General features: G+C 45.3%; 1 protein-coding gene across 1 annotated transcript in view; it reads right to left on the minus strand.

The window, feature by feature from the left end:
- The window catches only part of ZNF704 (zinc finger protein 704), a 210,276-nt gene that overhangs the window by 40,300 nt on the left and 143,869 nt on the right, over positions 1-26,107 (minus strand). The window contains exon 3 of the mRNA XM_082858433.1: positions 1,797-1,900. Coding sequence (XP_082714559.1) covers positions 1,797-1,900 — 104 coding nt within the window. The remainder of the gene's footprint in view (positions 1-1,796; positions 1,901-26,107) is intronic.

Here is a 26,107-nt window from a genome sequence, read left to right on the forward strand (position 1 = left end):
TATGGGTGAACCCTAGCTCTAGCTCATCATTGACTAGGCTGGCTTTTGAGAGAAGGCCTTCCCTGACGGTTAAGTTCCATCCGGTGGTCTCAGTACATTATATTCACTGGAGTGCAGTATGGCTTCTGCCATGGGCCATCCACTGTGACTGCTCTTGCCAAAGCCACAAAATTCTTTGTGAGGCAGAACTGAGTCCTTCTCACGCTTGACCTTCTGAAGCATCAGAGGTTGCTCCCTGAGACAAGCTTTTCCCTTGACTTTCAGGAAGTCACACTCTCCTAATCTCTGCTTCTCCAGTTACCCCTCCCTCCGCCTCTCTCTGGGTTCTTTTCCTTCCATGATGAGAAGGCTCACGACTTCCCCCTTAGCCACCTTCTCTTCGCCCTCCACTTCTCTACAACCCTCTCAGGGTCATTTCATCTGTGCTCATGGCTTCAAAATGTTGCCTTCCAATTCCACATCAGCCCAGACCTCTCTCCCAGGCTGCGCCCAGATCCCCATCAGATGCTGCCTCTTGAATGAATGATCCTCAGGTACTCCGCACTAAACGTGTATCAAGCTGGACCTATCATCTTCTTCAGCAACCCCACTTCTTGCTCCAAACATTCACTAATAGGTGTCTTCTTCTGCCTTTGTTCCCCATCTCAGGGAATGGGCTTCCTTGCGGAAGCACAGCAACTTCACAGAAGTCACCCTTATCACTCCCCCTCCTTCATCGTCTCTGTCCATCACCAACTCCTGTTGATTCTGCCTTTTTCACATTTCTCAGTTATGCCCTATATGTATCCACACTGTGACCACCAAGATTCAGGACACCCACATGTGATTTTCTTGTTTATTTTTTGTTTTGCCCTGTAAATCCAGTTATAACTTTCTAGTGCCTAAATCATTTAATAGCTCTCCTATAGCCTCAGATTAATGTCCAAACTCATAACCAGGCATACATGGCCCCCTGATTTCCTGCCAGGCTCTCCAACTTCATCTCCTACTGCCCTCCTGATTCATCATATTGAATTATGCAAGTCAATATTATATCATGACTAAGGAGATCTGGAATCAGGAAGATAGAATAGAATTTCAGCTCTGCTCTTTACAAGTTAATTAATCCCCAAGTGCCTCAGTTCACTCATCTGTAAAACAGTGATAACATCTCATAGAATTGTTGTGAGAATTACATGAGATAAAGCAAACTTAGTACTTGGCACATAGTAAGTGCTCAATAAATGCTAGCCATTAATACAGCTGTGATAGTCTTTCCCGCCCCCCCCCCACCCCTGCAAAGAGACTGTACACTACCTGGGAGTATGGACACTGTTTCAGTGATGTATTCAAACCATCTATTATGGTACCTAATAAATATATACTGAATGAAAGAACAGATTAAGAAGCCTAGGATAATGTTTTTTCAAAATATTTAATCTTCAGAGCTCTTTGATCCAACTCCCTCTCCAACCAAACAGAAAAAAAAAGCTGGGGAAGTAACTTCATTAGACCAGTCTCCATTTACCTGGGGGAAAAAGGAACACAGGTTCTCAAAGACGTGTTCTGGAAAGGTGATGGGGATCAATAAATGTGTAGTGAAAGGATGGATGCATGAATGAGATGCAGTGGGGTCTTTGGGATGACGGAGAGGAGGCTGATAGCTCTGGGGTCCACTTCTTCCGCATTTCTCCTCACTTCCTACGGACGGGTGAGCGTTAATTGTTCACTGTGTGTGGCGGGAATGAGACCCCTCAAAGAGAAGCTCTGCTCTCGCGGTCAGAGGGTCCTCCCTGTGCCCCATACCCCAGCCTCACCGTTCTGCCGCACAGGAGGGCTCCGAACCAAAGGGCTGGTGGACAAGCTGGTTAGTACCATCGCTGCTGTCACCTTGTCCATGTCCAGTTCCTCTGAGGATTTCCTGGAAAACAGGGAGGGGCATTGTTAACTGTGCTCATTCTGCACCTACCACGCCAAGGACCACATGCTACCATACCCATTTACTCCTTTAGCTTGTCCCAATGAAAACCCAGTGTTTTGTTAGTTTTACTGTACAGGTAAGGAAGCCGAACTCCATAAGTCAAAATCGTGTAGTATCAGGGGACTTCCGTGGCGGTCCCGTGGTTAAGACTCTGCGCTTCCACCGCAAGGGGCGCAGGCGCAATCCCTGGTCAGGGAACTAAGATCCCACATGCTGCGCGGCGTGGCAAAAAAAAAATTAAATTAAATAAAAAAATCTGATTTATTAAAAAAATCCTACAGTATTAGGAAGTGATGGTTTCATTCACTGGTCATTCATCTAACAGGTGTTTACTGAGAGTACAGTACTGGGCTAGGCACTTCTAGGCATAGGTGATGCATGGTAAACAACACACAAGGCTGGTGGGAAGAGACACAATGATCAGTAAACAACCAAAAAGGAACAGAATAATTTCTGAGAGTGACAAGTGCTATGTAGGGCACAGACATTTTGACATGACGACGGCTGTGGGCAGCTGCACTTATTGGGGTCAGGAAACGTTCTCCGAGAAGGTGATGTCTGAGGTGAAGTGTGAAGGGAGGAGGGGAAGGGGATATGAACCCCAAGCAGCAGAGACAGCTGTGTGAAGGCGAGGCAGCAGGAATCAGCACCGGATATCTCAAGAGAGACCCACTGGTGTGAGAAGGAGAGAGTGGTGCCAAGCTGGTCTTGTGGGGTCGTGTGGCCATGGAAGGTGTTTCGATTTTATTCCAGGTGCAACAGGAAGTCCCTAGAAGGCTTGAATCAGGTCTAGTGACATAAAATGATTAATATTTTTAAGTTCATGACCCAAGCTGCTACATGGAGAGCGGATTTTAGGGAAGGCAGAATAGAAGCAGGGAGGCCAGTTAGGACATGACTGCTAGGAGTCCAGACGAGAGGAAACAGTGGCAGGGACTAGGTTGGGGGCAGTAGCAGGTGGTCTGGCAGGACCGGCTGCTGTACTTGGTGTGCGGGGTGAGAAGAAGGGCAGGCACCCAGGTCTTTGGCTTGAGCATTAACTAGAGCCATTTACCGAGATGGAGAGAGTGGAGGAAAACGCAGTTAGGGGTGTATAAACTCCAGTGCTCTGCTTCACAACACTCTACTAAAGAAAGGCTAGGTCAGGGGGTAGTTACCGTGTGGTTAAAGTGAAGAGCCGCTGAGAAGAAGAGGTTACTCTGGTTCATTAATCTTGGCCAGTTAACCCCGAATAAAGGTTCATCAGATAATGATCACAGTGAACTGAAGCCAGCTGAAGTTGATTTCAGTAAAGAAGTTAATATCGAGAGGCAAAAATGTATGCGGTACCTTGACATCAGATAAATTGTACCATCTCCTGAGAGATGAACATTTCGAATAAGGGAACAGTTGAAGAAGTCCCAGAGGATTAATGAGGCATATCGACAAAGGAATTGACACTTTGACAAATGTGGCTTTCATTCACAGGTGTGCTGTACAATTTGTAAAAGCAATGAACCCTCAGAGAAACTTTATGGCATTGCTTCACAACAACAATGGGAAAAGAGATTCCTGAATTGGAGACAAATCAAATGGTTCCCAGTTTAGGTGGGTTGGATTAATTTCAACATGAAGTTACAAGAATTATTACAGTTTGGCTCTCTGATGTTCACCAAGGTGCTGAATTACTAAGCAAAGCATACTCTTTCAATCTAAGGTACCAAAGATGGGAATCTTTGAAATTTTCTTCTAGAGTTCTTCTCAAAGCAACTTATGCTCTCTCTTGGCCAACAGATCCATCAAAAGACAAATTACTTGTTTCAGAGAAAAATACTTCTAGAAAGCGAGCTTGGGAGCACACAATGAAATTTATTGCACAGAAGTTTTCAAGACAGTTTCATACACTTAGGGAAGAAACTAGTCACTCATTTGGCATACCATGAAAGGATTTTACAGTACCCACAATTTATAAGATCCTTGTACTTGGGAGTAAAAGTGATGCCATTTCCCCCCTGCCCCCAGAAATGAGGGCTCCTGAAGCAGCCAGGGAAAGAACTTAAAGCACCTTAAGGTAACTTGGAGTGTTTTATGGCTCAACCTTCCCATGTAGTCATGGTCACAGGGGGACTGAGTTACTTGGGGGCCTTGAAGGAGAAAGGCTTGCTACAGAGACTGTTCTGTAGATGGTGGGGCTCCTCTGACCGGCCACCGGCCCAGAGCCCAGCTGTCAGGATCACTCCAGGCTAGCGGGGGGCGCACCTGAACAGGCTGTGCCGCCATCTCTTCAAAGACTGAATTACAGGAGCTGCTGACTTCTCTTTCCCACGGTCAGTCTTCTCCTTCTCTTTTGTTAACAAAAGGTGTAAGAACCTGGGAAAGAGGCCCATGAGCCTGGCACAGGGAAACGGCATGACTCTGTAGGGAGAAGGTCCCCTTGCCACCTGCCCCGATCCCTAATGGAACCTGCTGTGCAGTCATGGTTTTCCTCTCTTGGTTTCAGGGACCTTCATTTTTCCTTCCTCAATCTGCTCTGTAGCTTTTTTGATTTTTCCCATCTAACATGCACATTTTGTTTTAGACTCACTGATAATTAACTTAAAAGCTGATTTGTGTGTTCTTTAAATATGGAGATCAATAGAGCACATATCATTACAAAATATGCATTTTTATTTCGCATTTCCAAAAGCTGACGTTTCAAAATAATTATTGCCTGTCATAGAGCGTATTTCTGATGAAGAGCAGAAAGGGGAGGGCTTCCCTGGTGGCACACTGGTTGAGAGTCCGCCTGCCGATGTGGGGGACATGGGTTCGTGCCCCGGTCTGGGAAGATCCCACATGCCGTGGAGCGGCTGGGCTTGTGAGCCATGGCCGCTGAGCCTGCGTGTCCGGAGCCTGTGCTCCGCAACGGGAGAGGCCGCAACAGTGAGAGGCCCGCGTACCGCCAAAAAAAAAAAAAAAAAAAAGAGTAGAAAGGGGAATAAACATTAGTATAATCAGAGTGTTTCTGAATTTGGATTACCTTTAAGTTTCCTATTGGCATTGGAGTTTATTACCAACAACAAATCAAAGGAATACATTGCTAATGATTCAATTAACTTGTATTTCTCAGGCAGTATTTTTATCCTGCTACATGAAACACTACCGGATGGTATGGCCTTGTGCTGAGCTGTGTTTTTGTTTTTATCTTTAATTTCTTTTGGTACAGTACTATCTAATTACTGATTCATGGGTGCTGTAAATTCAAATCCTTATAATTAAACACAAATAGAGGATATACAAAGTAGAATTTGTTACACTTTGAGAGAATCGCTACAAAGGCCTTCTGGTAGATTTAGAGTTGTTGAGGCTGGGAAAAAAAACCACTGGAGGTGATACTACATATTCTCTCCTAATTTGAAACTGAATCTACTGTTGAAAACCTTACTAATCACGTGTTTACAAAAGGTTGAGACCTTTTTCAATTAATCTTTTCTCTCAGACTTAGTTGAGTAATATGGGACTTAATAACATTTAGAATTTTTTAAAAAAATAGTAATATTCATTGTTACTCTATATGTGATTTGCCCCTCAGGCTGACCTGGCTTCGATGGATGAATAGGATTTCAAGAAGGGAGAATCGCATTTCAGGCAAGGAATTAGGCAAGTCCTTGCCTTGTAATCCACTTAGGAGTCCTATTTGAAGGATGGGAGATGAGAACACAGAGCCTGGGCCAGTTCGTGGGGCCTCATGTGCCAGGCTAAGTGGCTTGTCGTATTCTTGTAAGCAGAGGGAAGCCATTGAACCTTCATGAAACTGGCGGAGAGATAGATGATCAATCTGTATTTTAGAGAAGGGTCAAAATGGAAAATGTAATGGAAAGGGAAGAAGCTAAAGGTAGGCTGTTTAGCTATTTTTAGTTAAACCGTAATTCAAACCCAAAGTAATAGACTAAGAGACATCTGTTGCTCGATGAACAGATAGCATTTAGTCTCTGAGGACAGACTCCCTACATATCTGCTAAAGAGGTGTCCTGGGCCTCTCTGGGAGAGGCAGTAATGGTGATGGTGAAGAGCACAGACTTTGGAATGAGTCAGGTCATGTGGCTTCAAATCCACTCTGCCATTACTAGCTGTGTGACCTTGGGTAAATTACTTAACATCTCAGAGTCTCTGTTTCTTTATTAGAAAGAGGAAGATAAAAATAGATCTGTTGAGAAGGTTAAATGAGAAAACGTATGCAAGCACAAGCACACAGCCTCACTACAGTAAGGGTTCCGTGGATGTTAGCTATTATTAACCTTCAAGTTCATGAACACAAGCCCATAGCACACAACCCCACAGCAAAGAGGAAAGTGTTAGGTTACTTCACTTGCTCTTCCTATTCAGCACCAACACTAGCAGTTGTTACTTTTCTTTTCTTTTCTTTTTTTTTTTTTTTTTGCGGTACGCGGGCCTCTCACTGTTGTGGCCTCTCCCGTTGCGGAGCACAGGCTCCGGACGTGCAGGCTCAGCGGCCATGGCTCACGAGCCCAGCCGCTCTGCGGCATGTGGGATCTTCCCGGACCTGGGCACGAACCCGTGTCCCCTGCATCGGCATGCGGACTCTGAACCACTGCACCACCAGGGAAGCCCTACTTTTCTTTTTTTGCGGGGGTAGGGTAGGGTGGCTTGTGCTGGTGGTGTTATTTTTCATAAAGACACAAACTTCACAAGAGTAAGAGGTGGTAACACTGGCGCGGGGAAGAGCAGCTGCTGGGTCCCTCGCTAGAGCTTCACATTGGAGCCTTGGCAAGGATACAGCTCATGACATCATGGCTCTTGAGGACGGTCCACAAGTTGCCAAAGCCTTGAGTGCCCGTTTGGATTTAATTTTGAAAAACTTTCTGCTTTCAACCCTCACTCCTGCAGTAGTAGCTGTGTGCTCAGAGCTCCTTTAGTTCCTGGAAATACAGTCTCAAGAAAATTCGGCAGAGTCTCTGCCCTCCGGAGCTCTAGTCTGTTGAAGAACCAGACTTTCATCGGATACACACAAATAAATGTAAACTTACAGACGTGACAAATGCCAGGAAGGAGTGGATGGATTCGGTGCTCCTGGCTAAGGGGAGAACTCCCGGCTCAGGGGGGCTCGAAGGGGCATTGGTGTTGCCTCGCTGAGGCCGTGGACGAGCCCGGGGCTGGGCAGTGCGAGAGTACAGGCCAGGCTGCCGTCAAAGGAATGACAAGGCCGAGCGGGGTGGCCCTTGCACAGGTAGGGCCTGTGAAGTTGTGTAAGGCCCTTATCTTAAAGGCCCTGGGAAGCACTGAATTGTTACAAGTGGGGTGGGGTTGGGAGAGGTCAGGTCAGCTTGGGGTGATGCTATCAGATGTGCTTTTCAAAAAGCTCACTCTGGTTGCCATGTGGAAAATGAGTTTCTGGGGTTTGACAACCGATCTTCTATCGGAAGAATTGATTGCCTGGTGACTGTGGCAGCAGGTTGCAGAAGGACAACACTTGTGACATAAAGAGGCAGTTGCGGGGGTGTGCAGCAGCAGGGGACACGGCCCCGGGCCCGGGGTCTCCCGCATGGGTGGGCGCTGCCCGTGTGGCCCCGAGCGCTCGGCCGTGGCCTGCGCAGAGAAGCCCGGCTATTGTTCACGCCACAAGAAGCATTTTTCTTCTTTTGATAACACTTCATGCCTGAATGCCATCTGCTTGCAGGGTGCATACAAATACGGTCTCCCCTGGCTAACCCACCAGCTAAGAGAGAAGTGTTTTACACCCAAGAGAGCCATAAAAGACATTTAACTGCAATTAAAGCGTGGTAGTAATAAACGGAAATAAAAATGAAAAATACATTTCTTAGATTAGCACCGATCCAGCTCCTTAGCAACTACCAAAATCTGCTGTCTAGACTGAGTTCAATTACTTTTAAAACTTGTGGTAACCTTCAAACAAGGAGTAAAGTCTGAAAATAAAGTCTCTTTCCCTAGAAAGGCCACAGTGACATCCCCAATCTTGGAATTCTGGGAAAGCTTTTCCTGAGAGTTTGGAAAACTGGATTCAGTAACTGTTAAACGTGATTGAGCACAAAAACTTCATTTTCTTTCTAAAGGGATCTTGTAGCAAAAGTGGTCAGTGTTACCTCCTCCAATTTCATTTCAGCTGTTGTTTCCTTTAAGACTATAGGGAAGATCAGAGAAGCTGCCTCCAGTGCACTAAAGTGTCCAGTGGCCTTGATTAAACAAGACGGAAAAATGAGAGCAAACACATCATAATAGGTAAGGCAACACAGGCCAGTACTTCTGAGACGACCTATGGGGAAGGATCATTTTTAAGAAATTTCTAATCTGTCATGGATCAATACTTTCGTAAAATACAAGGGAAAAATGGGCTGTGGAAGATGTGGCCACGTTAAATTTCTATGTACATTTCTAAACTGCTGCTTCCTCTCGATTTCCGTACCCAGCTCACTGCGGGCTGGTAACGGAGTGCAGACCGGCACTGGTCCATGGACTGCACGTTGAGTACGTGGAACTAGGCAATTGCTTTGATGTCCATCTCACTTTGCCTGAAAAGACGGCATCCAGTCCTGTCCCTCTGTCCCCCACTTGCCGCTCTGCTCCTCTTGGGCCCCTCCCACCACCGACTTCTCTCTCTCGGCCGTTGTCACTCTGCACCCTGGGCCCCGCATCCCATTGTCGATGATCCCTCACCCTCTCCCCTGTACTGGACGTGGGTTCTCCTCTGAAGTTACTCCTCTTTTCCGTTGGGGTTACTTCTCCTGTCACCCCCCACTGATGTCAGGAGAGGATGCTGGCTTTTGACCTGCCCCCTAGGAGACCATCCCTCTTCACCCTCATGCAAAAACTCCTGGGTTTCAGAGGCTCGGCTGTGCAGTTCTCTCTCCCTCTTCCTATTTTAGCCATCACCAGCCTTTCCATCGGCACCTCTCTCGCCTAATAGTCATTGAATATTTTGGCACATAAATTATAGCCATTATTTTTACCTTGCCTGGAATTACAATCCTAGGAGATCTACTGAAAGCACCCACTATCCTAATTTCTGGCCCCTTAGCCCCCAAAACATTCAGCAGAGTGCTGGCTGAACTTGAGGGAAAGACACTGCAGTCAGAGAGACTGAGGTTTAATCCCCAGAAACTCCATTTACTAGCTGAGTGATTTTAGGCAAATCTCGTAGCTTTGTGTAGCTTCATTCCTCATGTATAAGATGGGAATGATAATAATACTGACCTCACAGGGTTTTGGAAGAATTAAATAACTTATGTAAAATACCTGACATATACTAAACACTCAGTGAATAATAATTATTATTTTCATTATCCTTTATCCAAACTCTTATTTCAGTGAACTTTTCTCAGGTTAAGAACCTGAATTATACCTACTGAAGTATTTATAGGTGAAATAACACGGAAACTAGGATTTGCTTTAATATACTACAGCCTCCCTCTCCCCCATCCCCAAAAGTGATATAAGAGGGGCAAAATGTTAGTACTTGTTGAGGCTATGAGATGGGTATTGAGGGATTCATTAGACCATTCGCTCTACTTCTATGTATATTTGAAACTTCCACAATACAAATCAAAAACAAGAACACAAACCTGGATTTGGGCCACGATTTGTTATTTCTCTCCCCCAGCCTCACACTCCCCTGCTCTCTAGCTCACACTGCCTTACTGCCACCGCACCTGCTCTTCTGCCCCCAGAGACAGCCGGTCTCTTGCTTCTTCCGATTTCCCCCAGGTTACCAGCTTGCCGCTGTCTACCCCTTCCCTACGGTTGGGTTCACTAGTTGATGCCCTGGACGCGTCTTTCATCAGCATCCTTGAATCCCTGGCCTTTCTAGCCTTTTTGCTTCACTGGCCCAGAAGAACCAAACCCTGGTGGGATCCTCCCTGGCTGCTTTTTACTCCCTCGCTGGGGCAGCCAAGTGCTGATGGAAACCACCAGAGACCCTGCTGAGTGGGTCCAGCCTCAGCATAGATCCCACCTGTGCTTCTCCTCAACAGGCCCTTCATCTGTCCTTGGTCAGCACACGCTCCATCTACACCCAGGATTATCCATCTTTACCTCTCTCTTCAAGGTTCAACTCCTGCAAACCCATATAGCAGATACTCTTTTCTCTGCCAATACTACACGGTTTAAAAAGTTTAAAAAAAATTTTATATAATTTTTAAAGGTTACACTCCATTTACAGTTATTACAAAATATTGTCTATATTCCCCATGCTCTATAATACATCCTTGAGCCTAACTTTTTTTTCCTTTTTTTTTTTTTTTTTTTTTTTTGCGGTACACGGGCCTCTCACTGTTGTGGCCTCTCCCGTTGCGGAGCACAGGCTCCGGACACACAGGCTCAGTGGCCATGGCTCACGGGCCCAGCCGCTCCGCGGCATGTGGGATCTTCCTGGACTGGGGCACGAATCCGCATCCCCTGCATCTCAACCACTGCGCCACCAGGGAAGCCCCTTGAGCCTATCTTACACCCAACAGTTTGTACCTCCCACTCCTCCACCTGTATATTGCCCCTTCCCCCTCCCCACTGGTAATCACTAGTTTGCTCTCCATATCTGAGTCTGCTTTTTTTTTCGGTTATATTCACTCGTTTGTTGTATTTTTTAGATTCTACATATAAATGATATCGTGCAGTATTTGTCTTTCTCTGTCTGATTTACTTCACTTAGCATAATGCCCTCCAAGTCCATCCATGTTGCTGCGAATGGCAAAGTCTCATTCTTTTTTATGTCTGAGTATATTCCGTTGTATCTATGTACCACATCTTCTCTATCCATTCATCTCCTGATGGTCCGTTAGGTTGCTCCCATATCTCGGCTATTGTAAATAATGCTGCCATGAACACTAGGCTTCATGTACCTTTTTGAATTAGTGTTTTTAGTAAGCAGCAGATACTCTAACCTCCTACATTTTAGAGCAAATTGAGGCCTACAGGCAGGACCTCTCTCACACTTTGCCTCTTCACCTTTCCTCGGCCTCACAGGTGGTTCAAGTGTTGCTTTTCCTGCTTGAAGCCATGCCTCCACCTGTACCAACTTCATCCCCCTCTTCATCCTGCCCCTTCTCCTGTGCCCACTTTGCTTTTTCTCAGTCCCCTAACATGCTTAAGCGTTTCTTCCCACCTGCGCTCAGGGACACTGAACAGGAATGGACAGGGGTAGAACAGGAGTGAGGGCAGTGGTTGGAGAACACAAGAGACTCTCAAGGAGGGACAGACTCACAGCATCAAAGGAGGTGGACACCAAGCCCATCAGGACCAGCGGGTCCCCTGGAACTAGCAGCTGGGAAGTAGCAGAAACTTTAGCAGGAAAGGAAGTGGCATTGCTGTGGGTTGAGGAGTGAATGGTTACTAGGAGGTGAGAAATTGGAGGCAGGGATCGTAATCGACTTTTTAAAGAAGCTTGGCCATGATGGAAAGAAGACTGCATTTCCTGGAGGAAGTTAGACAGTCTTTGTTTGTTTTTTCTTCAAATGAATGGGACTCTAGTACACTGAGATGCTGACAGGAAAGAGCCAGTGGCATGGAGAGGTTTAAGATCCAGGAGAGGATGGACAATAAGCGGACAAGGTCTTTACTGAGGCTGCCCAGAGCGGGGTCCTGGGTTCCGGTGGAATTCACTTTACACAGAAGGAGGGGCATCAGTCTCCTATAACTGGAACGACGAGAACAGAGGTGGCCTGGGCGTAGGCACATGAGTAGGCGTGGGGCTCTGGCACTTGACGATGTCTCTTTTTGAAGGTTTCTGCTTTAATTCCTTCCTCAGAAGCAGACACGTTTCTCCGTGGGGAGTGGGGGAGGGGACCCTGGAGGGCTGAAGGTTTGACATCGCTGTTAGGGGTAACGGGAGAGAAAACCGAACGGGACACCCAAAGACAGGCAGCAGGGAAGGCTCTGCTGAGGTTGGAAACCTTGATCCTCTCATGATGGTGACTGGAGGCGGGGTGGGGGGCTGAGAGCTGGAGCTGGGATGCGTGGGAGCAGCCGCTGGCTTTTCCTGGGGGGACAATGAAGAGGTGTGGGAGGTTTTGGTAAAACTGAATTTGGAGAGAGTGTCGTGGATCTTGGCTGGCTTAGGAAATGAGTGAAGGCTGGAGGGGACCAAAAGACGGGAGAGCAAAGGAAGAGAAACCAGAGATCTTAATGAGGTCTGAACACAAGTGTGGTGGGAGCAAAAGAGAGAAAGAGCTGGAAGAACAGGAGGTTCTGAGCAGGACGGGAATCCCAGAGATGGAATTCCAGAGACAGAGAAACCCTGGGAGATGGCAGGGCCAAGGCTCAGCCGCAGGAGGAGAGGGCAGAGGCGGGGGAGGGGTGGAGGTCACTGCATCGTGCATGGTGAGGCCACGTATGCAATGGTCACTCATGTCATCCAGGAGAGGAAAGCTGTGAGCAGGTGGCTCAAGCTTTTAATAAAGGGTGAATGACCAGGATGTCTGGAGAGTCAAGGAAGGGGATAGGTGGAGGGGCAGCAGGAGGTTACAAGAGAGTTCAGGAGGTAACAGCTTGCGGACAGCAGTGGCGATGTGGAGACATACGCTCTTGGGAGGTTCCTACAGCCTTCAGGATAAGATTCAAAGCCCTGTACAGGAAGCACGTGGCCCTCTCTAGCGGAGTCTCCCCATCTTGCCCCCATTTCAGCACAGGTGCCCTGCAGAGCAGCTCCCCGCTCGTAGCAGTTCTCCACAAGAAGACGCACCTTCCTCTCCATACCTGTGCACAAGCTATGCCCTCTGCTTTTGGATCAAGCTTCCTCCCCTTTCCACCTGGCCTGTTTCTCCTCACCCTGCCATCAGCAGCTCCGTCCCACTCCCGGGAAGCCTGCTGATACCCACCCAGCCATGCCAGGTGCCCCGCTGTGTCGTCTGAGTTGCTTGTGCTCGCTCCTCCCCCGTGCATCACGACTCAGTCTGGCATCTGTTTCCAACATCCAGCATGAAACCTTGCTTAAAGTAAATTCTTTTTTTTTTTTTTCCCAGTACACAGGCCTCTCACTGTTGCGGCCTCTCCCGTTGCAGAGCACAGACGCCGGATGCGCAGGCTCAGTGGCCATGGCTCACGGGCCCAGCTGCTCCGCGGCATGTGGGATCCTCCCGGACCGGGGCACGAACCCGTGTCCCCTGCATCGGCAGGCGGACTCTCAACCACTGCGCCACCAGGGAAGCCCTAAAGTAAATTCTTGAAGGGTTCTGGGACAAACTGGCGTTAAGCTGTGGCGGTCGGCAGTGGCTGAGGGTTGGCAGGGGGCAGCACAGAAAGCAGATCTGAAGAACTTCTGCAGATTTCTTCTGCCCGCTCTCCCTCAGCTCATTAGACCTGGTAATGCATTCAGTTCCTCGTGTGGAAAACAATTTCTCAAAAATTCAGCTATTAAATAAATCATTCACATGAATTTTCTTTTTTTTTTTACTGGTCCTAACAAGATGTTGGCCTATCTCTGCAGAACTGATGTGGTTCCAGTGTCTGGGCTCATTCTCCTGTATTCACCAAGGCTCGCAGACCCATCTGTGAACTCTGGAACAGCAGCAATAACATTATTAAATAATAAGTTCCAAATCCCCTGAAAACGATTCTGTGGGATTAGCTGGACTTCTGGATGTGAGTAAGCTGCGGAGTGTAGCTCTGTGAAGCGTCGTGAACATCCCTGGATGGCCTTCTTTCTGTGTAGGTTTGGCGCTTTTGATCGCAGCCAACATGTTCTCCCGGGAGCCACGAGTCTGGTCTTAAATCCACGCAGTTTTCTCCGAACACAAAGCCTTCTGTGAACATGGAAGTGCCCTTCTGGGATGGCCCTTTAGGCAGCAGATGATAGAAGACCAGAGGGCACACATCAAATCCCCTCTTGTAACCTGTGTGTATGTGTGTGTGTGTGTGTGACTATGTGGGCTTACGTCCTGTGTGGGTCTGTGCGTGAGTGTCTCTCTGTGTGTCTGTGAGTATCTGTGAACCTGTGTATGTGTATCTTCGTGTCTGTGTGGGTTGATGTCCTATGTGGTTCTGTGTGTGTGCGTTGATGTCCTATGTGGGTCTGTATGTGAATGTCTCTCTGTGTGTCTGTGAATGTGTGAGTGTATGTGTGTCCTGTGTGTATATCTTCGTGTCTGTGTGGGCTGATGTCCTGTGTGGGTCTATGTGTGTCTCTCTGTGTGTCTGTGAGTATCTGTGAATCTGTGTGTGTGTGTGCATATCTTCGTGTCTGTGTCTGTGTGGGTTGATGTCCTATGTGGGTCTGTGTGTGAATGTCTCTGCATGTCTGCAAATGTGTAAGTGTATTTGTGTATATCTTCATGTCTCTGTGTGTCTGTGAATGTGTGAGTGTGTATGTGTCCTGCGTGTGTGTTTATCTCCGTGTCTGTGTCTGCCTGGGTTGATGTCCTGTGTGGGTCAGTGTGTATCTTTCTGTGTGTCTGTGAGAGTGTGTGTGTGTGTGTGTGTGTGTTTGTGTAGCTTTGTGTCTGGGTCTGTGTGTGAGTGTCTACATGTGGACTCATGTGCACTCTGTGCACAGAGGAGGAGATGCAGGGAGCTGCAGATGACCATGGCCCCAGACCCTGTCTCCTTCCCGGGGCCTGCCGGTCTCTTTCTTCCTGGCCTCCGGAATGGCAAGGTCCTTGCCGACCTTTTACATCCCATGAAGCACCTGCCTGCTACTCAGCAATGGCCAAAGCAAGGTAGTCAGACTGTCTGGAAAGAGCTCATGGATGTTTCAGCCAGCTTCTGGTTGGGCTGCTGTGGGCTGTCAGCTGGTCAGTCCCTGAGCCCTGGGGAGCAACTCGTCGGGCGGGGCCTGCCCTGTGTGCAGAGGCAGCGGGGTCCAGGCTAATGGAGTTGAAGCCCCGAGTCATTCGGGCCATCTGCAGGTTAACAGGCTGCAGGTCAAACGTCACAGCTGCCCTCAAGAAGAAAACTGTAATCACAATTGCATCTCTCACTCTTACTTTTATGTCCAAGTCGGGTCATTCCAGACTTTCTGGTGGGCTTAATTATATTATTGCTCTGAGGCCTGAAATCCATTTAGGTCTCAATAATGTAAAGAACTTCTAGCTATCTTTATGGTGATGAAAGTTATTTCACAAGGGCAGTTGGGAGAAAACAAATCTAGTGTTTTCTGCTTTGCCAGTTAAGGGGAAAAGAGGTGATTTTTTCTCTAGATTTTTTTTAAAAAAATAAGGTTAAAAAAGACTTTCTTATTTCTGTTACTTCTCCTCTTTCATTATGGAGACATTATTATGGTGACATTACTATGGTGACATTTTTATGTTGGCAACAGGCCTAAATGTGGGCTAGGAGTGACCGCTGTTGCCATCTTACCTGTTTTTCCAAAGACAGAGGTTCATATTGTTCCCAACCAAGCCGCCCCAGCAGGCTTCCTGGGAGTGAGAGAGGGAGCCCCCTCGTGGGGAGAAAGCAGCTCTGGAGGCATCACTGCCCACGTACTGCAGGCGCTGGGGTACGCGCCCTGCCCTCCAGGGGCGGCCGCTCAAGCTAGGCAGAGGAGAGCTGTTAGCAAGTCAATGGGCTAATCTGCTCCCCTGCTCTAGGCTAAGGGGGAATTTAGGGCTTGTTGTTATATTTTAAAATTTTGGTTTATTTCATGTTTAGCCTGTGTGGGACCTGCTTGCAGACTTCGGCTACACCTTTGGCAGGACGGGTGCCTCCACTGTCTTATGCTATAAAGAGGGGACCAACTGGTATGGGTGTAACTGAATTAACTCCTTTTTAAGCTGCTCAAGTTCCAGATTCGGCTTAAAAAAAGAAAACATGTAATCAATACTTTTTTTAAAAACTGCATCTTCTTTCTAATAATAGCTAATATTTATTGAGCATTCCCAACGCCAGATGCTGTATGTACATTATTTTAAGTTGTCACTTAAATTTATTGATGTTACTGCCCCATTTTACAAATGTGGAGACTTTGGTAATTTCCTAAGAGCACTTGGCCATTCTGCTAGCCCTACCTTATTCCAGTGACCCAGTGGGGTCTTCACACCCCACACTAATGCCATTTTCATGGTCTTCTTTATAACCTTGTTTTAAATTCAAGACATGCTTGTCATCTTCTATAATTTAAATATATTTGTGAAGTTAATGCAGTATGTTTTAGAATATACATTTTTTTTCTGTATTACACTTAAAATTATCTTGGGCTTCCCTGGTGGCGCAGTGGTTGAGAGTCCGCCTGCCGATGCAGGGGACGTGGGTTCGTGACCCGGTCCGGGAGGATCCCACATGCCGCGGAGCGGCTGGGCCCGTGAGCCATGGCCGCTGAGCCTGCATGTCTGGAGCCTGTGCTCCACAACGGGAGACGCCACGACAGTGAGAGGCCCGCGTACCGCAAAAAAAAAAAAAAAAAAATTATCTTAAGATAATCCTTGAAAAGGATTTCTTTTATATACATGAGCGATTCCACATTAATGAGAACATAGAATATAAAAGTTGAAGTCGACAAAAATAGATTGAATTTAAGCTTTTTACTCCTATTAAAAAAAGTGTTTTGCTTTCAAAAAGATTCTCTATGGATTTTCTTTAAATAGAATTCTTACAATATTCTTAAAATGTTTTGAATGATTAAATTTCAATTCAACTCATCTACCCAAATTGTAACCCCTACCCAAATAAATACCTGTTTTATACTGTTAGGTTAAACCATATGAAATTGCTGATATTCACTCTTTTTCTAATCTACAAAAGTGGTAGTTTCATATGGTTCAATCTGATATTTGCTCTTATTAAACATTTATCTTTAGTTTCAAGGCTAGAAACTAGCCTTTTAAATTGATTGTTTCAGATCAATGAACCAGACAGTGGTTCTCTTTCCTGAGTTATGTACTGTGGGTAATTTTATTTCTGGAGTTGGCTTTTATTGAAGATAATCTCCTGTTAATATAATTCAAACAAGCTTCAATTCAATGTCTACTATGTGCAAAGTACTGCTTTAGGCAGAATTCCTTGCCCCATACCTTGTCAATGTTCTACATGAGACACTTGGAATGTTGAGGTTCTGGGAGATGAGTGGAAGCACCTACACCGCCCTCCAGAGGATCCTCATTCACACACACACACACACACACACACACACACACACACACATACACACACACCAACATCAGTGGCGACACCGCCCTCCAGAGGATCCTCATTCTCACACACACACACACACACACACACACACACCCCAACATCAGTGGCTCTGTTTCCTGTGTTCTCTCATTTATATTTTAACCATCTTAAGGTTATATGTTTCTGTCAATTCATACAGCTATTATTTGGTGACAGATCAATTCAAACTGTCAGTTAGGTATCTTGTCCCTAGAAAATGGTAACTCTATCATTCTTAAAGTGTTTATAACAGTACAATCTAAGCACTATGAAATCAAACCTATTTATTGAACACCCAAAGGCTGAACAACTGCACATTTAGCTGTGTCTACTCTGTGTACAAGGAACATGACTTCCCCAAAGGAATAAGCAGGAGAAACTGATACAGTCAGGAACACAATGCAAAGGTTACTGCTGGACATAACAGCAGATCAGTAACATGGCTGGATGGCTACTGGCCAGGGCATATCCAGTTTCCTGTAATAAGAGGTGGATGAATACAGGTTAGTAATGCCAAACAAGGCTTAGGCTAAAGCCAAGAGAAGTCTACAGTGCAGGGGAAGCAAAGCATTGTAGCTACTCTTTCACATTTCTTCTGAAAACAATATAAATGGCTTATAAGCCTAGGATGCTGGAATTAATATTTAATGTAAAGAGCATTACTGAAAACAATTGTATAGCTATCAGGTATAAATAATAATTTCCACCTCTGCTGGTAATTTTTCACTCGTTTAAATTGTCATACGAGCACAGCAGCAGTTTATAGGTGCACTTATTGTAATAGCATGTTGATTAAACTACGGTGGAATTACCCATTCAATATATCTTTCAATTCTGTGCTATTATGAAGTTCTAAATATTTCACATACAAATAGGCCCCTATTAGTCAACAGCTCAGTGGTTACCTATCTGTCTTTTTTCCTTTTTTTTGAATCATTAGGAAGGCTTATACATTTGCTTTTCTACATACTTGAAATGAACCAATAATCTTATGATAAGGAATTAACATGCATACGGACTAAGAATCTGGGTTTATTTAAAATCTGATGAGAAAATGAGCCAATTAAAATGATCATAAAATTGTAGAGAAAAACCCTTTCAGTATGACACGTCACTTACTTCTTGGACATTTCTTTTCTCACTTGGTATGCTATTTCTATGAAGGTTCAACCAGCACAGACAGAAATAAGCACCCGCTTTCATTCATAGGCAGGTAAATCTTCTAGAAGTTCAGAGAGGTAGTAATAGCTGCTCTGTCAGTCTGAGTCCTCCCAGAAGCGGTCACCGAGACAAGAGCAGTTCTGTAAGTGACTTACTAGGGAAGATGCCTATGAAGGGAGAGGGGGTGGGAGCTCGAGAAGGCAGGGGAGCCTGCAGGCCACCCGCCAGGTCTGACACCTGTCAGGAAGGAGTGAGGACAGAAGGACTGGCTGGGAAGTACTTTGGAGCAGTTCTAAGAAAGTCTCAGCTCAAGCTGATGGCGCCCTGAGCAGAGGCTGCCCGGTAGAGAAGCCCCGTGTCGGGCAGAATGACCCAGTTCTAGGAGCCCTGCTGTGCCGGGTCCTTGGAGACGAGCAGCCCAGGGGGAGGCATGATCTTACCAGGTGCGGCGGATTCAAAGTAGTGGCAGCAAGAGGCTGGCCGGCAACTGTGCTCCCTGCAGCTGCAGCTTCATTTTGAAAGAAGATCTGAGTGGTGTATTTCCATGCCCTCCACAAGTACTATTTCTTTTTGGTGATTATGCAATTTAACACAGGGATCTTGTTGCTTTCAGACAAAGCTCGAAAATCCCCAGGTTGGACACCTTCCCTGAGATACATTCCTTGAGGACCAGCTGTCTACCTATGTGTTTTTCCTGACCTGGCATGGGTTATACTTGCTGTCATGGTACAGAGGAAAAAGACATTCAAGTTAAATAAAGCATGTGGGAGGATTTCCTGTCTCCAGAACTGTCCAAAGACCACTCTGATATTTGCCCAAAAGTTACCTTTATTATAACTCCTTTGGATTGTGGCCCTACAGGGTCAAACCCAGGGTATAACCTACCTCCTTAAATAAATCATAATATTTAACATTTATGTAGCAGTTGCTATATGCCAGCCACTGCTCTAGGTTTTACTTTCATGAACTCCATTAATCCTCATAATAAGTCTATGAGGTCAATACTATTATTACCCCCCATTTTTAGGATGAGGAAACTGAGGCACAGAGAGGAAAGGCAAAGTAAGCGGTGGATACTGCATTTCCATCTAGGCAGTTGGACACCATCGTCTGTGTTTCCGACTGAATGTTTGTGTCCTCCCCACATTCTTATGTTGAAGGCCTAACCCTCGATGTGATGGTATTAGGAGGCACAGCGTTTGGGAGGCAATTAGGTTTAGAAGAGGTTATGATGGTGAAGCCCCATGATGGGATTAGCGTCCTTAGAATAAGAGAAAGAGACACAAGAGCAAGAAGGCAGCCATCTGCAAACCAGGAAGAGGGCCCTCACCAAGAACTGAATCAGTTGGCCTCTGCAGCTTGGATTTCCCAGCCTCCAGAACCGTGAGAAGTAAATGTCTGTTGTTTAAGCCACCCAGTCTCTGGTATTTTGTTAAAGCAGCCTGCAGAGGGGTTTCTGGACCCAACTCCAATGTGTAAAGGTGGAGGCTTCCCCACACCAGCAGGCAGTTCTCAGGTGCCAGCAGGGTGTCTGAGAATTCAACTCAATTCTGACACTATCTACCTGGGCTAGAATCAGCATCCACAGGTAAAGGGCTCAGTCCCACAAGACCCCTCCAACTCAGGATGCCCACTGCAAGTCCAGGTAGTTACTGACTAACCAGGTGTTTCTGACTAACCTGCTACAAACTGGAGGCTCCCATGACCCCCTCCTCGGGTTTGATTAATTTGCTAGAACAGCTCAGAGAACCCAGGAAAACCCTTTCACTCACTAGATTACTGATTTATTCTACAAAGATATTAGAGGATCTGAATCAGCAGATGAAGAGACACAGAGGGCAAGGCATGGGGAAAGGGCACAGAGCTTCCATGCCCTCTCCAGGTGTGACACTTCCCCAGTTTCCACGTGTTCACCAACCCGGAAGCTCTCTGAACCCCCATTCTTCTGGGTTTTTATAGTGGCTTCATTACATAAGCACAAATGATTAAATTTTGACCCTTGGCGATTAGTTCAACCTCCAGGCCCTCTCCCCTCCCTAAGGACAGGGTGAGACTGAAAGTTTCAACTCTCTAATCACATAATTGGTTCTCCTGGAAGCCAGCCCCCATCCTTTGCTAGGATCCAAAAGTCATCTTTCCTGAAGCATTTTCAGGAAGTGAGGATGAGAGCCCAAATATTATTCCATTGCTCTTACTGCTCAGGAAATTCCAAGGGTTCTGGGCATTGTGAGTCAGGAACAGTAGGTGAAGACCAAATATATGTGAGAAACATATATATCTGGTCATCTGAATGACCAGATATGTATATTTCTTATAAATTACGATATTGCACAGCCTGAGCTAAGACAGTGTTTTTACCCAGTATGCTAGGGAAAGGGTTAGCAAAACCTCAAGTGGATAGGGTGCCAGACATGTGAGTGCAGTGTGCCACAATTTGGAGACCAGTGACACACTCACTGTACAAGCTGGGCCAGCTTGGCTGCAGGGAGGGAAAGGGCTCACCTTGATGAGCTCGGGGTGCATGGCAGCATTGCAGGGCAGGCACCTGGAATCTCAGGCCAGGGCAAACACAACTCTTCCTAGTACCATCCAATGGTGGTTCCCAGTGTACTTCTGGCCACAATCTGAATTGCCTCGGGAGCTGTGCATGTTCTAGCCTGCTAGTGACGGACGTCAGAGACTATACGCAACTGGGAAGATGGAAACTGACAACAGTCCTGATGACAGCGACAGTTTTGATAGTAGCAGCAGTGGCAACAGAAGAGAATAGTGGCAAACAGCCGCAGTCTCATGGATAGTGGGACTAAATGAGAATAGAGAAATCCACTGTGAATGGCAGGTCAGGTGTACACTCTGCAACAGGAAAGAAAAATGGATATATACATGTGCACAAGACTTTGAATATTATTTCAGTGAATCGATGGATTCCTTGAAATTGATCCACAGCCTCCAGCAGGTTAAAAACTCACTGTTTAAAGAAACTTAAGAGAGAACCTATGGAGCTCAAGATATATAACCTGTCTTTAACTGGCCCTGTGCTAAAGGGCAGAATACTAGTATAACTGTTTTGTAAGAAGGAGTCCTGGGGATTGTGGAAACCACCGACTACCGAGGGTCAGCTTTTTTATCTTTTATGCTGGTGAAAGTAAAAGAGGACGGCCACAGAACACTAAGCAAATGACATGACTTCTGCAAAAGCAAATTATGCCTGATGCACCTGTTATAAATACTTGAGGAGATGAATATGCACATGGGTAGAGGGGAGGCGGTGAAGGTAATAGTTCACAGCCCTCCATCTTCCCTACTGATGTTTAGCGATAGTATCTAGTGGGTTAGACCCCACACGGCTTCCAAACCACTTCAAGTTGGCGGCAGTAAAGATGCTGAAGGTAACCCCCCCTTCAGTCTTTAAAAATGCCTTTAGGGCTTCCCCGGTGGCGCAGTGGTTGAGAGTCCGCCTGCCGATGCGGGGGACACGGGTTCGTGCCCTGGTCCGGGAAGATCCCACATGCCGTGGAGTGGCTGGGCCCGTGAGCCATGGCCACTGAGCGTGCGCGTCCAGAGCCTGTGCTCTGCAACGGGAGAGGCCACAACAGTGAGAGGCCAGCGTACCACAGGAAAAAAAAAAAAATGCCTTTAGTACAATTCCACCTCATGGACTATTTTTAAAAAGTGGAGTTATCAGGGGATTGAGGAAGCCTTGTCATGAACAGTGAACCAGCTTAGAGACGGGAAACAAGGTGGAAATGAATGGGTACCTCTCTGCGTGGAGACATGTTAACAACCACGTTCCTGCGAAGCTGCTGCTTAGACCGTTTTATAAATGATCTGGACGAGGGCACAGAAAAATGTTTGGATTTGCTGATGATCCTGACTTCTAGTTGATAAGGATGGATTTCAGAAGATATTTTAAGATTATGTTAAATAGACAAAAACATTGGTACATGTGAATGTGAGAAACTGCAAGGTAATAAATGCATTTAGAAAAAAAAAGTATCACAAACTTCCAGGCATATGAGATCTGAGCGATCAGTTACAACCCACAAGAGTTTCCTGGGATTAAATGATAGAATCCATTCAAAGGAAAATTATCTCGGGGTCAGCCAGTCCGACCTGTCATCTGAAGCCGCAGCCACCTTCCACAGCATCCTGATCGCATGAACTCTGACCCTTGCTCTCACGGTGAGGAACTCCTCATGCCCAGAGGGAGCCCCTTCTTCATTCAGACAATTCAATGTTTCAAAAGTTCTCCTTCGTGTTGAGGTAACACCAGCCTTTTCCTTAGGTAGCTCAGTGTTCCAGCATAACGGAGCGCAATTCTGACTTCTCTCCCACAGAAATGTCACCCAAATTTGAAGAACTAGCATGTGTCCGCTGTTTTTTTCTTTCTTAAACAGGTTAAACATCCGGTATGTCTTCAATGTTTTGCTCGGAACAAGTCTAAATGTCCTAATTATTGAAGCTGCTTTTCCATTGGTGAGATAGTTTTACTTTGCTTCTGTCCTATGCCCAGGACTGAATTCAGTATTTCAGGCAGGATGTGACAAGTGCTCTATGAAGGGGACCTTGTTCCGGGCGACTCCCTTTTGTATAACAGCTTTATTAAGATATAATTTATATGCCACAAAATTCATGCTTTTAAAGTGTAAAATTCAGTATTTTTTGTGGTTTTTAGTATGTCTACAGAGTTATGCGGCCATTACCACTTCCAGAACATTTGCATCACCTCCCAGAGAAGCCCCATACCCATTGGCAGTCACAACTTATTCCCCACACTCTGGCAACCACTAATCTTTTCTGTATAGATTTGTCTCTTCTGGACGTTTCACATAAATGGGCTCATATAACATGTGATCTTTTGTGACGGCCTTTTTTCACTTAGCAGACTAATATTTTCAAGCTTCATCCATGTTACAACCTGTATCAGAACTTTGTTGCTCTTTATTGCTGAATAATATTCCATTGTATGGATATATCAGGTTTTATTTATCCATTCATCAGCTGATAGACTTTTGTGTTGTTTCTAATTTTTGACTATAATGAATAATATTTTTATGAATATTCCTATCCAAGTGTTTGTGTGGCCATATGTTTTCGATTCTCTTTGGTATGTACTTAGGAGTGAAATTGCTGGGTCGTATGGTAACTCCATGTTTAACCTTCTGACAAAATGGAAATGACAATGTTTTCCACACCGGCTGGACCATTTTATAATTCTACCATCAATGTATGAAGGTTCCAATTCCTCCATACCCTCCCCAACACTTGTTATTATCTTTATTTATTTATTTATTTATTTTTACCGGTACGCGGGCCTCTCACTGTTGTGGCCTCTCCCGTTGCGGAGCACAGGCTCCGGATGCGCAGGCTCAGCGGCCATGGCCCACGGGCCCAGCCGCTCCGCTGCACGTGGGATCTTCCTGGACCGGGGCACGAACCCGTGTCCCCTGCATCGGCAGGCGGACTCTCAACCACTGCGCCACCAGGGAAGCCCTATATTTTTGATAATAGCCATCACAGTGGGTGTGAAACCACTTTTGATTTGCCTTGATTAGTCCCTAGTGACTAATGATGTCGAACATCTTTATGTGTGCTCATTTTCCATTTGTATACCTTCCTTGGAAAATGTCTATTTAAGTCTTTTACCCTTTTTAATTGGGTTGTATTTTTATTATTGAGTTGTAAGAGCCTTTATAAATTCTCAATATTAGACCAGGATCAGATATATGATTTGCAAATATTTTCTCCCATTCTGTGGGCTGTCTTTACATTTTCTTGATAGTGTCTTCTGCAGCACTAAAGTTTTTAACTTTGATGAAGCCCAATGCATCTAATTTCCTTTTGTCACGTGTGTTTCTGGTGTCATACCTAAGAAACCATTGCCTAACTCAAGGTCATGAACTTTACTCCTATGCTTTCTTCTAAGAGTTTCCTAGTTTGACCTCTTACATTTGGTCTTTAACCATTTTGAGTTAATTTTTTTATATGGTTGAGGTATGGGTCTAACTTTATTCTTCTGCATGTAGATACTCTGTCTCAGCACCGTTTGTTGAAAAGACGATTCTTGAATTACCTTGGCCCCCTTGTGGAAAATCAATTGACTGCAGTGGGGGGCTCATTTTCTAGTAATGATATTGGACATTTGCTTTTCATACTGTTGACTCATACTGAGTTTCTTGTCAACTAATTCCTGTAAGTGTTTCATAGGTATTGCCGTTAAGCCAGGCTTCCCCCATGCTGCCCTTGTGCAGATGGAAATTGGGGCCCAGATGAGAGACTTCATCTTTATTGCTCTTAAATGTCACCTTTTCATTTCAGCTGGTCATGCCACTAAGTTGAGAGCGTTGCGATGTGGAGTCTGATGTCCCTCCCAGGTTTGTATCATCTATATCATCAGTTATTCAGCTCAGTCATGGAATATTTAATAAAGTTCTTATCAGGCAACTGGTCTAGGTTGGTGAAGAAGACAAGGTACCTGCCCTCATGGAGGAGGCATAGAGAAGACAGATAACACAGAAGTAAACTAATAAGATAATTTCAAATAGTGAGCTTCTTCAGTAAGGGGTCATTTAGGGGAATTTCTTTAATTTACAATTGCTTTTGGTTGCAATTGTGTCTCTGCTATCATCTTAGGAGCCAGTCATGTCTAAAGGCCATTGCTTAAGATTCATTTCAGAGAGTGGTGCACTTTGAGAAGGCCCTCCTTGTATCTGATGCGGATATGAAGGAGAATATCCTCTCTGGTATCACTCAGAAGGGCACATGGCAGGGATGGCTGGTCCACGAGCCTCACTCAGCAGAGTCTTGTTTCAGATTCTAGAAGAATACACTGCAATCCTAAAATGACTCCTTCAAATCGTTATATTAGAGAGGGCCTGATAACACTGCTGCCACTTTTTCCTGGATAAATAATACTAGCCGACTGGAGCTTTGGTCCAAATTTTTTCACAGGCAACCACAACACTACAAGCATATTCTTCCTCTCTGTTGAAAATACCACTTTGCGGGAAGTTTGTAGAGTCAACAGAGAATAATATTCGACTTAGGAGGAAGTCCAACTGAAGCTAATACAAATGAGATATACCGAGGGAAAACCTACTCCTAACCTCTCTCACGTCTGGGATGAAAGTCTATCAATACTGAAGAATAACAGCCTTGTCCCTAGAGCTGAAAATACCACCTGATGCATTCAACAAATATTTGTTGAACAAGCGAGGGAATCAAGGAAAATTTCTGCACGGTTCAAAACTTTGGCCTCTTCTGTAGGTTCTCGTTCATGAGACTTCTTTTTTAAATTAATTTTTGTTGGAGTATAGTTGATTTACAATGTTGTGTTAGTTTCTGCTGTACAGCAAAGTAATCAGTTATACATATACATATATCCACTCTTTTTTAGATTCTTCTCCCATATAGGTCATTACAGAGTATTGAGTAGAGTTCCCTGTGCTATACAATAGGTTCTTATTAGTTATCTATCTTATAGGCAGTAGTGTGTATATGTCAAACCCAATTACCCCACCCCGTTCCCCCTTGGTAACCATAAGTTTGTTTTCTACATCTATGACTCTATTTTTGTTTTGTAAATAAGTTCATTTGTTCCATTTTTTTAGATTCCACATATAAGATACATATGATATTTGTCTTTCTCTGTCTGACTTACTTCACTCAGTATGACCATCTCTACATCCATCCATGTCACTGAAAATGGCATTATTTCATTCTTCTTTATGGCTGAGTAGTATTCCACTGTATATTATGTACCACCTCTTCTTTATCCATTCATCTTTTCATGGACATTTAGGTTGCTTCCATGTCCTGGCTATTGTAAATAGTGCTGCAATGAACATGGGGGTACATGTATCTTTTCAAATTATGGTTTTCTCTGGATATATGCCCAGGAGTGGGATTGCTGGATCATAT

Source organism: Leucopleurus acutus, assembly GCF_964270905.1.
Source record: "Leucopleurus acutus genome assembly, chromosome: 17".
Classification (NCBI taxonomy): Eukaryota; Metazoa; Chordata; class Mammalia; order Artiodactyla; family Delphinidae; genus Leucopleurus; species Leucopleurus acutus.